This window comes from Oncorhynchus mykiss, chromosome 28 (genome assembly GCF_013265735.2).
Source record: "Oncorhynchus mykiss isolate Arlee chromosome 28, USDA_OmykA_1.1, whole genome shotgun sequence".
NCBI lineage: Eukaryota > Metazoa > Chordata > Actinopteri > Salmoniformes > Salmonidae > Oncorhynchus > Oncorhynchus mykiss.
In genome coordinates this window covers 20,801,747-20,813,790 of record NC_048592.1, presented here as the reverse complement: position 1 = coordinate 20,813,790, position 12,044 = coordinate 20,801,747, and the positions used below count along the sequence as shown (strand labels likewise).

The following is a 12,044-nucleotide window of genomic DNA, read 5'->3' as shown; positions in this document are numbered from 1 at the left end:
GCACATTTTTAAGGATTGTTTTTCAGATGACTGCTTAGAGAGAAACTGGTTCAGAATCTACCAAAGGATCACTTTATAGCTCTATGTATAGAGGAATGTGTCGAGTGTGGCTTGAATGTGTGATCCACCACACTTTTGTCAGTGGGTCCTATTTTTGGTCAGCGGCTCCGTTGGGTATAAGCTGTGCAAACAGCACTAGTTGGTGTGGATGGCTCACTCACTTGTGCTTTGGTTCATGACTCCCTTGGCACCTGTTTTGATATACTGAAATACTCCAGTCAGTAACTACTTTAATAGGAAATTGCACTTGAAAAGAACAATGTTAATCTCGTTTATCACTACATTTCTATGCAATAAATGTAAACTGTGTCAGGATTGTTTTGCATAGAGGATCTATTTTGATATTTATAAAAAGATCAATTTCACATCTTACTACTTTGTATGCAGTTTGTCTGGATGCAATGTTGTGATATTGATTGTTCAAATTCTTTATTTTGTTGTTATTCCCCTCCAGTCTTGGCTGATTTATGAACATGTATTAGCAGAACACTTGTTTTAATCCAAATCTGGTTTGAGTTGTACTTTGTTTAAGGAACATGTTCCCAATCGCTTAAATAAATGTTTATTTTGCTTCTTTTGGTGACCCTATAAAGGTAGTCATACACTTTACTCATCGTTAGAAATAAGGGCTTGCCTGCCTCACATCAAGTAGTTTTCAGGACACAAATCACCATGTCTGTCATAACCAAGGAAAAGCCTTTATTGAAACAATACTGCATGAAATTAAACTAAAATGTACAGCGAAGTACTTTAACTAAAAAGGCTTTATTATAAACCAGGAATAGGTTTGGTTCCATTTAATCTTTATACCGTTCCCTCTACTTTGCTAACCACACCCTTCCCCCACACGACATCCATCTTGTGCAAGTGAGCCTTGAAGGACTTGGAGAATGTGCTCTTGACGATCTGCATCGGGACAGACTTGCCACTGAGGTAAACCTTGTTCAGACACTCTGGGAGCCAGGACTCGGCGCTCGGTGGCTTACCTACTCTCTCTGTCAAAGTGGCAGCATAGGAGAAAATGTAGCCCGTCATGAATGCGTCAAACCCTGCCCGGTGGGTACCTCCCTCCAGCTTCTTCCTCTTGGACTCTTCTTTCTTCTCTGCATCCGGTGTGGCCAGAGGCTGTGGCTCTGACACTCCATTTCTTTCCACCTCTTTGTCTGTCTTCATTTCCTCATCTGCAGACACAGCCTGTGGCTCTCTGACTCCGTTGCCTTCCTCCACCTTAGTCTCCACCTTAGTCTCCATCTTCTCATCGCTCTCTGGTATCTGTGCCTGAGCCCCATCTACCAGCTCTGTGAGAGGGGGAGGTTTGGTGTCTTTGTCAGGGATCACCTGGTCCTGCTTTAGCTCCATATGGGGCTGCTTGCTCTTGGGGGCACCTTCAACTTTCCCCTGAGAAGAGTTCTTTCTTTTCCTCTTCCGTTTCTTTTTCTTTTCCTTTTCATCGTGCTGGATGATGAGGTCAGTGTCGTGTGACAAGGGACACTGTGACCCATTGGGGCACCAACCATAAGCCTGGCAAATACAGAAAATACAAGCTAAGTGGTAAACATGGTACTGATTACTGCATTACCATTATAAAAATAGTATATGAAATACCCCAGTGCTGATTATCCTAGCACAGACATTTTAGTGATCCTTTAAAACAACCTGGTTTATGAGAAGTGATATACTACTACTTACAGAGAAGCGCTGGCAGACATTGAGAAGTCCATCCGGGCTAAACCCAGCTAGACAGGGCCTATAGTCCACATAGTTGCTCAGGGGCGCTGAGTATTTGCAGAACTCCAGGAACAGATGGCGTCCCCCACCACCAGCCTCAATCGACTTGCTGTTGTCCAGTTTGCTGTGAAAAAAATGACCACCACAAATAACTTAAACTACCTCTTGAAATGTGGCGCATATATAGTGCATTGGGAAAGTATTCAGACCCCTTGACTTTTTCCACATTTTGTTAGGTTACTCTTCATTTTACCCATGATCCTGACTAGTCTCCCAGTCCCTGCCACTGAAAAACGCTGCCACCACCATGCTTCACCATAGGGATGGTGCCTGGTTCCTCCAGACGTGACGCTTGTCATTCAGGCCAGAGTTCAATCTTGGTTTCATCAGACCAGAGAATCTTGTTTCTCATGGTCAGGTGCCTTTTTGCAAACTAAGCGGGCTGTCATGTGCCTTTTAAGGAGGAGTGGCTTCCGTCTGGCCAGTCAACCTTAAAGGCCTGATTGGTGGAGTGCTGTAGAAATGGTTGTCCTTCTGGAAGGTTTTCCCATCTCCACAGAGGAACTCTGGAGCTCCGTCAGAGTGGCAATCGGGTTTATGGTCGACCCCTCAGAACAAGGCCCTTCTCTGCTCAGTTTGGCTGGGCGGCCAGCTCTAGGAAGAGTCTTGGGAGTTTCCAAACTCATTCCATTTAAGAATGATGGAGGCCACTGTGTTCTTGGGGACCTTCAATGCTGCAGAAATGTTTTGGTACCCTTCCTCAGATCTGTGCCTCGACACAATCCTGTCTCTGAGCTCTATGGACAATTCCTTTGACATCATGGCTTGGTTTTGCTCTGACATGCACTGTCAAATCAAATTTTGTCACGTACCAAATACAAGCAGTGTAGACCTTACCGTGGGACCTTATATAGTTGGGTGTGTACCTTTCCATATCATGTCCAATCAACTGAATTTACCAAAAGGTAGACTCCAAGTTGTAGAAACGTGTCAAGAATAATCAATGGAAACACACATGAGCTCAATTTCGAGTCTCATAGCAAAGGATCTGAATGTTTATGGAAATAAGTTATGTTCTTAATACATTTGCAAACATTTCTAAAAACCTGTTTTCACTTTGTCATTATGGGATATTGTGTGTAGATTGATCAGGAAAACATTTAATTTAATCCATTCTAGAATAAGGCTGTAACGTAACAAATGTGGAAGAAGTCAAGGGGTCGGGAATACTTTCAGAATGCACTGTACTTATCAAAATGTTGTGGCAAACAGCACTGATATACTACCACAGATTTACGGTCAGATTGAATTTAGGCCTTAGTCTATCAGATCAAGCGTTAACTGGCAATAGCAGACACCTGCATAGCGGATGTTTTGACGTTGTCAGAGGTGGAACTGCATTGGCTCAGTCAAAATCAGTGAGCAGCTGCTCTTGCAGTCATTGTCTCAAAGCCACACCCGCCCTACTCCTGTTAGAAGTTCAGCACGGGAAAGTATAGGCTATATAGAAATAATTACAATCTAATTGAAAAATCAGTAAATAATACAGATTTCTATCAGTCTAATCTAGGTGTATATTACATATCAAGTTCAAACTTGTAAACAAGGCTGCATGGGGATTTTTGTTAATGCGACTACGTGCAGCCAATGGCAGTGTCCACTTTAGGTATTATGCCGGGAGCCACTTGTGGATTTGTGCGCTCCAACGCATTTTCACTTCCGACATGTCAAAAAAATCGCTATGCGGATGTGATTGAATTGAGCCCTGAATATATTAGTATTTACTATACTAACCACTTCTTGTAGGCATACTCCAGGTAAGAGGCAGCAAAGCGCAGCTCATACTCTGTAGCGTACTTGGTGTCATAGATCCCAGCAGGGAACATCTGGGACAAGTCAGCAGTGAACGTGCCTAGTTTATCTGGCAGTTGGGCATAGAAGCACTGATAAAGGAACACCATGTCAATCAAGCCATTGTGCAGCACCAAAGGCTTGCGAGCCCGTAGGAGTTCCACAAACAGCATCCTCATGTTCATTCCATGGGCATCCACTCTCTGGATACAAGAAAGGAATAGAACACTGGATCACTTCACCACTTAAAGGTAACAATTAGGAATAGTCCACAAAATAAATGCTGTGGCCTAGTATCGTTTAAACGTGTGCATTTGTCTCTGTGGATCTGAGCGATTAACAACATCTTGATCTCACCCTGTCATTGCCCCTGAGATAAGGGACACCTTCAGCATATTGTTTGTTGAAGTCAAATCCATGTTGCACCAGAAACTGCACGGACTGTGGTTCAATTACGTACTCCTCACTGCAGAGCAATGTCAGGTTGTACACCTGCACAAGGTACGTATCATCATCCTGGAGAGAGATAAGACGTCAATTAATGTCAAACTGTACATTTATCTTTCTGAATGTCAATGTGCAAAGGAGACCTTTACCTTGTTTTCAAGTTTCTTATAACAAGCAAACCCAAGGGAGAGAATGGAGCGTGTGCGAGCTGCATTGCATATGGCTTTGTAACGGTCCTCTATGCATCTTAAAATTAAAACAGAGATAGATCCAATGCAACACTTGAGATTGAGATACCATCGTGAAAGTACAATACATAATGAGAAAAATCCAGATTAAACTTAAATTAATAAAACAGCCATACTCACTCTGCCAGCAAAGCTTTTCTATTTCCAAGGCCACTCAATTCCTGAAACAAAACATGCACAGACAGAATTACATTATTAGTGTCAACAGACCTACATAAAGGTTGTTGGGCCCATATAATTACATATAGAAGACCATGTACGTAGCTAGCAATTTTTTCGACTTAACTTGATGCGACACTTACCGTATCCAGTGCAATGAAGGAGGCCGTCTTGATTGCAAGGACCATAGCAGGCCACAGTTCTTTGAAATTATCATTCTGCACATCAATAACAGGGACTACCATGGAGGATGTCATAGCTACCAGGTAAATATTTGAGCACAACCAAAATGTTCGACGTCTGTATTCTAACGTTAGCTAGATAGCTAAGCTAATGTTAGCTAGCTAGCTGAAGACAGTGGGATCGAGTGACTAAACTTATTGAATGGCCGGGGAGCTCATTGCATGGTGTTTTCGGTTGTCCGATGAAAGCGTTCTGTTCACTAGTATGCGATATTCTTCACGTTATTCCAGTTGGAAAGATCCAAATTCATGGGGAAAATGAAGCGTAGCTTAAACTGCAAATATTCTAACGTGGTCTGAATAGGCCCTCTCAGATTTTCCGTCAACACACAAAGGACCCCAGTACGCTTTCTGTAATCACTTAATTTTCAACATGGGGACAATTTCGACTAAACATATATGGTGTTTTTTCTTAGTCACCATAATTCGAATTTTAATGCGTGAGATGTTGTATTTACTTCTTTTGAAAAAATATTTGAAGCAGGCAGTTACTTGGATACCGGTGACGCCAGCAAACAACCGTTGGGGCAAATGCGCCATTTTGGCTCTAACAGTCGGAATTTACTTTCTTTGCAATGTAATATTTTTTGGGCATGCTGCGAACATCGCTTAATCTTTTTGTTAATGGTTGGGATGAGATCATGTTTCACCACATTCTGTATTTGGTGTTTTGTTTCCAATGAGACAAGTGTAACGTTCTGGTAGCATTAGCCTCACCAAGCTACATGCTAGTTAGCTGTGTCGTTCGATTGCATTGCCAACAACACTGGCTGATGGTTAGCTTGCTAGCTATATTTAGCTGTTTTGACTTGTTAGCTCGCTAGATATGGGTGGGTGCTCCGCTCCAAATTGCTCAAACTCAACAACAATTGGGAAGCAACTGTTTCGTTTTCCAAAAGAGCCTATACGTAAGAAGAAATGGCTTGTAAACTGCCGGCGTAATTTTTTACCAACTCCACATTCCAGACTGTGTCAGGCAAGTTTTTTATGGGTGGCTAACATTACTGGCTAGCTAGGTCCATCAGTGAACAGTTCCCTAACTCCAAATTAGGACAAAACATGTTGACAAGTTTGCCAACACATTTAATATCATAACGTTATTAGTTTATTTTAGTGCAATATAATGCACCAAGAGAAAATACATCGATATGTATGTAGCCAGCTAACGTTAATCATACAGCTATGTCTTCTCGCAGGACCATTTTGAGCTGAATCAGTTTGAAGAAATCGCCAGGTCGCCAGCAGGGGGAAAGAAGCTGAAACCAAATGCCGTCCCCACTCTTTTCAATGTGCGAGATCCACCTTATCCCGTAACCCCACAGATAGTGCTACCACTCAAGCCAGAGCCAGGTAACTGAACTTTTTATTTATTTCTAAATCACATTAACATATGTGAAATTAAATATTGATAGATTACCAGATAGCACACAATTTGTCAGATAGAAGCCTAATGCAAATGTTGGTCCTGTTGATCTAACACACAACTGTTCATTCCTGATCGTAACAGTGGATCAAATGACTGAGTCAAATGTGTTGCTAATGCTCTGTCTATCTAGTGGAGAGGGATCTCAATGTGGGGGATCATGGCTACGCACGACGGCAAACAACTCTGGGCATGGAGGAAGATGATGCTGATGAACTACACAAGGCAGAGGAACGTCCCTGCATCCATTGTCAACATTACAGAACACTGCTGGAACAAGAAATGCAACACACAGCCAGATTACAGAAAGAGGTGTGGTGGTAGCTCCTTTTTCTCAACAATTTAAAACTATTGCCTCATATATAAAACAACTTTCCATTCAAACTTTTTCATTGGAAGTTATTGTTATGCGCAATTATGCAATGGACCCTTTAGTCTTTTAGTTATTAGAATGATTTTACAGGTAAGAACAACACCGTTTTGTGAAAATCTTTGAAAAGACAACACTTCAACATGTATGTTCTCTTCTTTTGTGTAGGTAGAGGAAATGAAAAAGCGGATGTTCAGACTGGATAGAATAGAGAGGGGCCTCCAGACATTTCTGTATGAAGACCAGATCCGTGCCCTGACACTGACCAAGCGTTCCCGGAGAGCTGTGTGGTCCCACGAGACAGTGCTGAAGGCCCGTAAGATCCGATGTGCGGTTGGTGGCAAGGGTTATGAATTCCTCCGGGAGTTAGGCTACCCCCTGCCATCTTATAGAACTTTATGCAACCGCCTGGATAACAAAATCATGGTGACGACAGCCATGGGGTGTGATGAGCTGGCAGAGCTAGGTCTAGGAATCATATCCACATGTGATAGTCCAGAGGGAGATGGGGACGATGAGGCTTTCATTGGAGTGATCTCATGAAAGAGAGATTTTACATTTATTTATTTATTTATTTATTTCAATGTGTTTCATTTTGGAAGAATGCAATGCAATGCAAAATTACAGGACAATAGAGCAAAGACTGACTCTTTGAGGAAAAATAAGTATATATTTTTTAAATAGTTGGGGGGAACAAACTCCATATACTTTAAAATGACTAAAACCAATTTTTAATTATTATAAAGGACCTTTACATTCATACAGTTTTATGACTGTCTAGCTCGCTAATAAAAAACAAACAAATTAAAGCTAGATAGTTAGGGAGCATTGAAAATTCCAAAAATGATGGATTGAGGACAATTTTAGCAAATTTTGACGCTATATCAAATTTTCTGTGCGGCCCACCAGGCCATGATGAAGACCGGATGTGGCTCCCAGGACAAAATGAGAAACCAAGTCCAAAACCAAGAACACATTTTGAAGGGATACTTCAGGACACAGACGAACTTATGGATACCATTTGTATATCTGACTCTGGGGAAGTAGATAAAGGGCATAATTCAGAAGCTAATAATTTGCTGTACTGCAGATGGCCTTTAATTTTATTGCTGAGAATGTTTTGACAAATACTAAGGAAGAGCAGAATTCTAACCACTGTTTGCAGAGTTTTTATTTGCCCCCCCCATTGTCACTTATGTTAAGTGGACAAATTGGAGGAGTAGGTTGTATTTTGTCATGGGAATCAGTTTAGCTGCATTTGGAAACTGCAGTGCAGTGTACAGCCTTTGGAGAACTGTGGTGCCTGCATTGTATACTGGCTGCGTCCCCTGAACTCAGGCTGAATAACCTGAGGCTTATTTTGTTACAATCACTAATGGGATATTTGCTAGAAAGCAGAACCTCTTGGTGGGAGGAGGTTTGTAGACAACATACTAAAGGGGCACCTGAGCACACTCTGATTGATCAAAACAACGGTACTGTAGAAGAAGAATAAATAAATATTTTAAGTAGGCTGCTTGTGGCTTTAATTTTTTGGGGTGTATTCACATTTATCACTCCAATAAAGGGTGAAACATCATTTTGGACAGGAGACAATACCTTACTCTTAGTACTGTGGTGACTAGATTCTATGAAACTGATTCATGTTACAGGAACTACAGTGCATTTGGAAAGTATTCAGACTCCTTAACTTTACACATTTTGTTACGTTACAGCCTTGTTCTAAAATGGATAAAATATAACATTTTCCTCATCAATACCCCATAATGACAAAGTAAAAACAGGTTTTTAGAAATGTTTGCTAATCTATAAAAAAAGAATCAAAATACCTTATTTACAAGTATTCAGACCCTTTGCTATGAGACTTGAAAGCTTAAAAACAGCAGTGTAACACTATCGGTTAGTTGTGTCGAGCAGAAGAGAGCCTCAACTAGGTCAGTCCAGTTATGTCATTCAGTCGTTTATTTTAATTGCATACTGTACTTAGCAGAGACTATAGCTATTTTCCTTGCTAGAGATGCATTTGAAGATTTGCAATGAGAATCAAATCTGAAAATGAGCTTCTGACATTGCCCTCTCTCTCCTGGAACTCTTTTTAGGTGAGGTTGGGAGAAGATGATGCAGGGTCTCTTTACTCTGAGGCTGTGTGCTGCTCTGCCAGGGCTCCTATGGGCATCGCCTCTGTTAGTAGAAGGGGACAATGATGCCTCCAAGATCTGTAAGCCGGCACCGCGCTGTGAGATCAAGGGCCATGGGGCCCCCATGAAGGGGCTGCTTGGAAATTTAGTTGTTCTGGCTCTACTGAAAGCCTGCTGACACTTCTGCCTCACACAGGCCTCCAAGTAAGAGAGAAGTCTTCAGAATCTGCCTGGCATAATTACTGTGGACCTAATGTAACATACTGTTATTATACCACTGTGGAAAGATTTGGGGGGAAATCATAAGGATGCGGTAATGTATTTTCAAACAAATTGATGTTTATGAAATGCTGCTGGTGATCCATTTCAGAAAGTTGTTAAGAGCTGCCTACCCAAATATCCAATATCCAAATGATGATAGAATGGGGAGGAGTAAATATCGGCATCTGTATCACGTTTGCCCTATCTTTGTCCCGCTGAGTAGACTAGAAGGCCTGCATGACAAGCTGCTGCGCAGCAACCTGACAGACATGTCTTTCCTCATTGTGAATGAACGGGAGGTCCAGTCCTGAGCCATGTACTGGGAACTGAAGAGGAGGGCCACCCCGGACATCCCTGTCTACCAACAGGCCCAGCTACAGGATGATGTCTGGGAGGCCCTATATGGAAACAAGGACGACTTCCTGGTATATGACAGGTAAGAAGGGAATGAAACACGGCCACTATATCGCTCTCCAACCAAGGTGCCGGGATTGAGGAGCAAAAATCCTGATGGCTTAGGGCCGAAATGCCTTGGTTTTTACTTCAAACAATAAAGAAGCACATTTATCAACTTCCACTGTCCTCCAAGAGTTGCTGAATAACCTCTTCACTTCAATACGACAGGTAAGAGCCATCACAGAGGGGTCCTTCTGTGGGACAGCCCAAGTCCAAGTACTGTCATGTTATTTCTCAGAATTATAAATGTTCCATGAATAAGGAATGGGCTTGTATTGATTGAAGGCAACATGTCAGCACTAATCTAAAGCTTACCACTGCTCTTTGACTTCAATGGCATGAAGTATCTGTCAGGTTTAAATTAGATATTTTCTATCTACAGAGATCTTTGTAATTGATGTGACACCTCATTCATGTAGCCATGGATCTCTCTCCTCTCGCTGACAGATGTGGGAGACTGACATGCCACATAGTCTTGCCCTACAGCTTCCTCCACTACCCCTATATAGATGCAGCTGTCAGAGCCACTTACCACAAGCGCATCTATGGCAACTGCACCATGAGTGAAAGCACACTATTAAAGGGAATCGCAGACATTTCATTTCTGTTTGGTTCGTCATTAGAGAACGCTACTGTCTGCTGTAGTGCCCCCATTGGAATAGAATGTCTGGAACACCCCTTCCTATAATGGGAACTGATTCTGAATAATAATGAGATCGCTCTGTGGCTCTCCCAGGTGATGTCTTTTTAGCTCGTACCTATTTTGTTAACTTTAGTGTGTTCTATTGTTATGCAGGAATCCAAATGGAGTTACTCAGCTGGGTGGAACAGCAGACAGCGAAACGAGTCTCTGAGCAGCGCAGGAATGGCTGTTAACAAGACAGACACTACAGTGTCAGATTGAAGTCGCTACTGTCAGCAACCCAGTTCCAGATGTTGTCTGAGGGGGGCGGTAACATGCCAAACATACATCACCAGCAGCATCATCAGCACCACAACCCTGGGTCAGACACAGATAAACAGGACTCCGATTAACATAATCTGTGTCGTTGCGGAGACGAGTAACAGTTAGTTAGCATGGTGGTGGGGGCTTGTGTCAGTGACTTGACTGTCTGATAAATAGTTTTGTATGAATTCAGTTTGATTTTGTCTGTGCCTGTCAATTGTATCTGATAAAGTAAACTTGTACAGTAAACTGGAGTAATTTGGCCCTTGGAATACAGTATGTCTTCCCTACATGTGACATGTCGGGTGACATGTTCTACTCTCTGCTATGAAGTCTGCAGGGCAAACCTTACTGAGGTGTCTGTAGACATATGCTGTGCTGAGGAAAACGGGACTGACAGTCACTGAACCCATGCAGGGCAGGGTGCTGGATGTCAGGGTAGACTTAGGCATCCAAAATGTAGGTTCCAGGTTCCTGGTTGTTCCATGGTCAGATAAATCAAATCAAATTTTATTTGTCACATACACATGGTTAGCAGATGTTAATGCGAGTGTAGCGAAATGCTTGTGCTTCTAGTTCCGACAATGCAGTAATAACCAACAAGTGATCTAACTAACAATTCCAAAACTACTGTCTTGTACACAGTGTAAGGGGATAAAGAATATGTACATAAGGATATATGAATGAGTGATGGTACAGAGCAGCATAGGCAAGATACAGTAGATGGTATCGAGTACAGTATATACATATGAGATGAGTATGTAAACAAAGTGGCATAGTTAAAGTGGCTAGTGATACATGTATTACATAAGGATACAGTCGATGATATAGAGTACAGTATATACGTATGCATATGAGATGAATAATGTAGGGTAAGTAACATTATATAAGGTAGCATTGTTTAAAGTGGCTAGTGATATATTTACATAATTTCCCATCAATTCCCATTATTAAAGTGGCTGGAGTTGAGTCAGTGTCAGTGTGTTGGCAGCAGCCACTCAATGTTAGTGGTGGCTGTTTAACAGTCTGATGGCCTTGAGATAGAAGCTGTTTTTCAGTCTCTCGGTCCCAGCTTTGATGCACCTGTACTGACCTCGCCTTCTGGATGATAGCGGGGTGAACAGGCAGTGGCTCGGGTGGTTGATGTCCTTGATGATCTTTATGGCCTTCCTGTGACATCGGGTGGTGTAGGTGTCCTGGAGGGCAGGTAGTTTGCCCCCGGTGATGCGTTGTGCAGACCTCACTACCCTCTGGAGAGCCTTACGGTTGAGGGCGGAGCAGTTGCCGTACCAGGCGGTGATACAGCCCGCCAGGATGCTCTCGATTGTGCATCTGTAGAAGTTTGTGAGTGCTTTTGGTGACAAGCCGAATTTCTTCAGCCTCCTGAGGTTGAAGAGGCGCTGCTGCGCCTTCTTCACAATGCTGTCTGTGTGAGTGGACCAATTCAGTTTGTCTGTGATGTGTATGCCGAGGAACTTAAAACTTGCTACCCTCTCCACTACTGTTCCATCGATGTGGATAGGGGGGTGTTCCCTCTGCTGTTTCCTGAAGTCCACAATCATCTCCTTAGTTTTGTTGACGTTGAGTGTGAGGTTATTTTCCTGACACCACACTCCGAGGGCCCTCACCTCCTCCCTGTAGGCCGTCTCGTCGTTGTTGGTAATCAAGCCTGCCACTGTTGTGTCGTCCGCAAACTTGATGATTGAGTTGGAGGC

General features: G+C 42.6%; 2 protein-coding genes across 4 annotated transcripts; one reads left to right on the top strand and one right to left on the bottom strand.

Moving 5' to 3' along the window:
* Positions 1 to 735: 735 nt before the first annotated feature.
* LOC110508718 (target of EGR1 protein 1) lies at positions 736 to 5,141 on the bottom strand. Its single transcript, XM_021589463.2, has 7 exons — positions 4,637 to 5,141; positions 4,455 to 4,495; positions 4,236 to 4,332; positions 3,997 to 4,155; positions 3,583 to 3,842; positions 1,750 to 1,912; positions 736 to 1,581 (listed from the first exon to the last, which is right to left on the bottom strand). Exons 1-7 carry the CDS (start codon positions 4,748 to 4,750, stop codon positions 865 to 867), a joined length of 1,551 nt encoding a protein of 516 aa, XP_021445138.1. The 5' UTR covers positions 4,751 to 5,141; the 3' UTR covers positions 736 to 864.
* A 76-nt stretch (positions 5,142 to 5,217) lies between these two features.
* Positions 5,218 to 10,580, top strand: LOC110508719 (selenoprotein Pb). Of its 3 annotated transcripts, none has more exons than XM_021589466.2 (5): positions 5,227 to 5,711; positions 5,932 to 6,085; positions 6,292 to 6,470; positions 6,697 to 6,844; positions 8,628 to 10,580. In XM_021589466.2, exons 1-5 carry the CDS (start codon positions 5,562 to 5,564, stop codon positions 8,645 to 8,647), a joined length of 651 nt encoding a protein of 216 aa, XP_021445141.1. In that variant the 5' UTR covers positions 5,227 to 5,561; the 3' UTR covers positions 8,648 to 10,580. The 3 variants fall into 3 exon arrangements, with proteins under 3 accessions (XP_021445139.1, XP_021445141.1, XP_036821790.1); XM_036965895.1 differs by lacking the exons at positions 5,227 to 5,711; positions 5,932 to 6,085 and having other exon boundaries at positions 8,628 to 8,870; positions 9,151 to 9,363; positions 10,180 to 10,580; XM_021589464.2 differs by lacking the exon at positions 8,628 to 10,580 and having other exon boundaries at positions 5,218 to 5,711; positions 6,697 to 8,039.
* Positions 10,581 to 12,044: the final 1,464 nt, after the last annotated feature.

Excerpts from the sequence above, each read along its gene's own strand:
- LOC110508718 (XM_021589463.2), bottom strand. The coding sequence starts at position 4,750 with ATGACATCCTCCATGGTAGTCCCTGTTATTGATGTGCAGAATGATAAT. Across the intron at positions 4,496-4,636 it reads CCTTCATTGCACTGGATACG|GAATTGAGTGGCCTTGGAAA; the intron begins GTAAGTGTCGCA and ends GTTTTGTTTCAG. Across the intron at positions 3,843-3,996 it reads ATCTCAGGGGCAATGACAGG|AGAGTGGATGCCCATGGAAT; the intron begins GTGAGATCAAGA and ends TCTTGTATCCAG.
- LOC110508719 (XM_021589464.2), top strand. The coding sequence starts at position 5,562 with ATGGGTGGGTGCTCCGCTCCAAATTGCTCAAACTCAACAACAATTGGG. Across the intron at positions 5,712-5,931 it reads CACATTCCAGACTGTGTCAG|GACCATTTTGAGCTGAATCA; the intron begins GCAAGTTTTTTA and ends GTCTTCTCGCAG. Across the intron at positions 6,471-6,696 it reads CAGCCAGATTACAGAAAGAG|GTAGAGGAAATGAAAAAGCG; the intron begins GTGTGGTGGTAG and ends TCTTTTGTGTAG.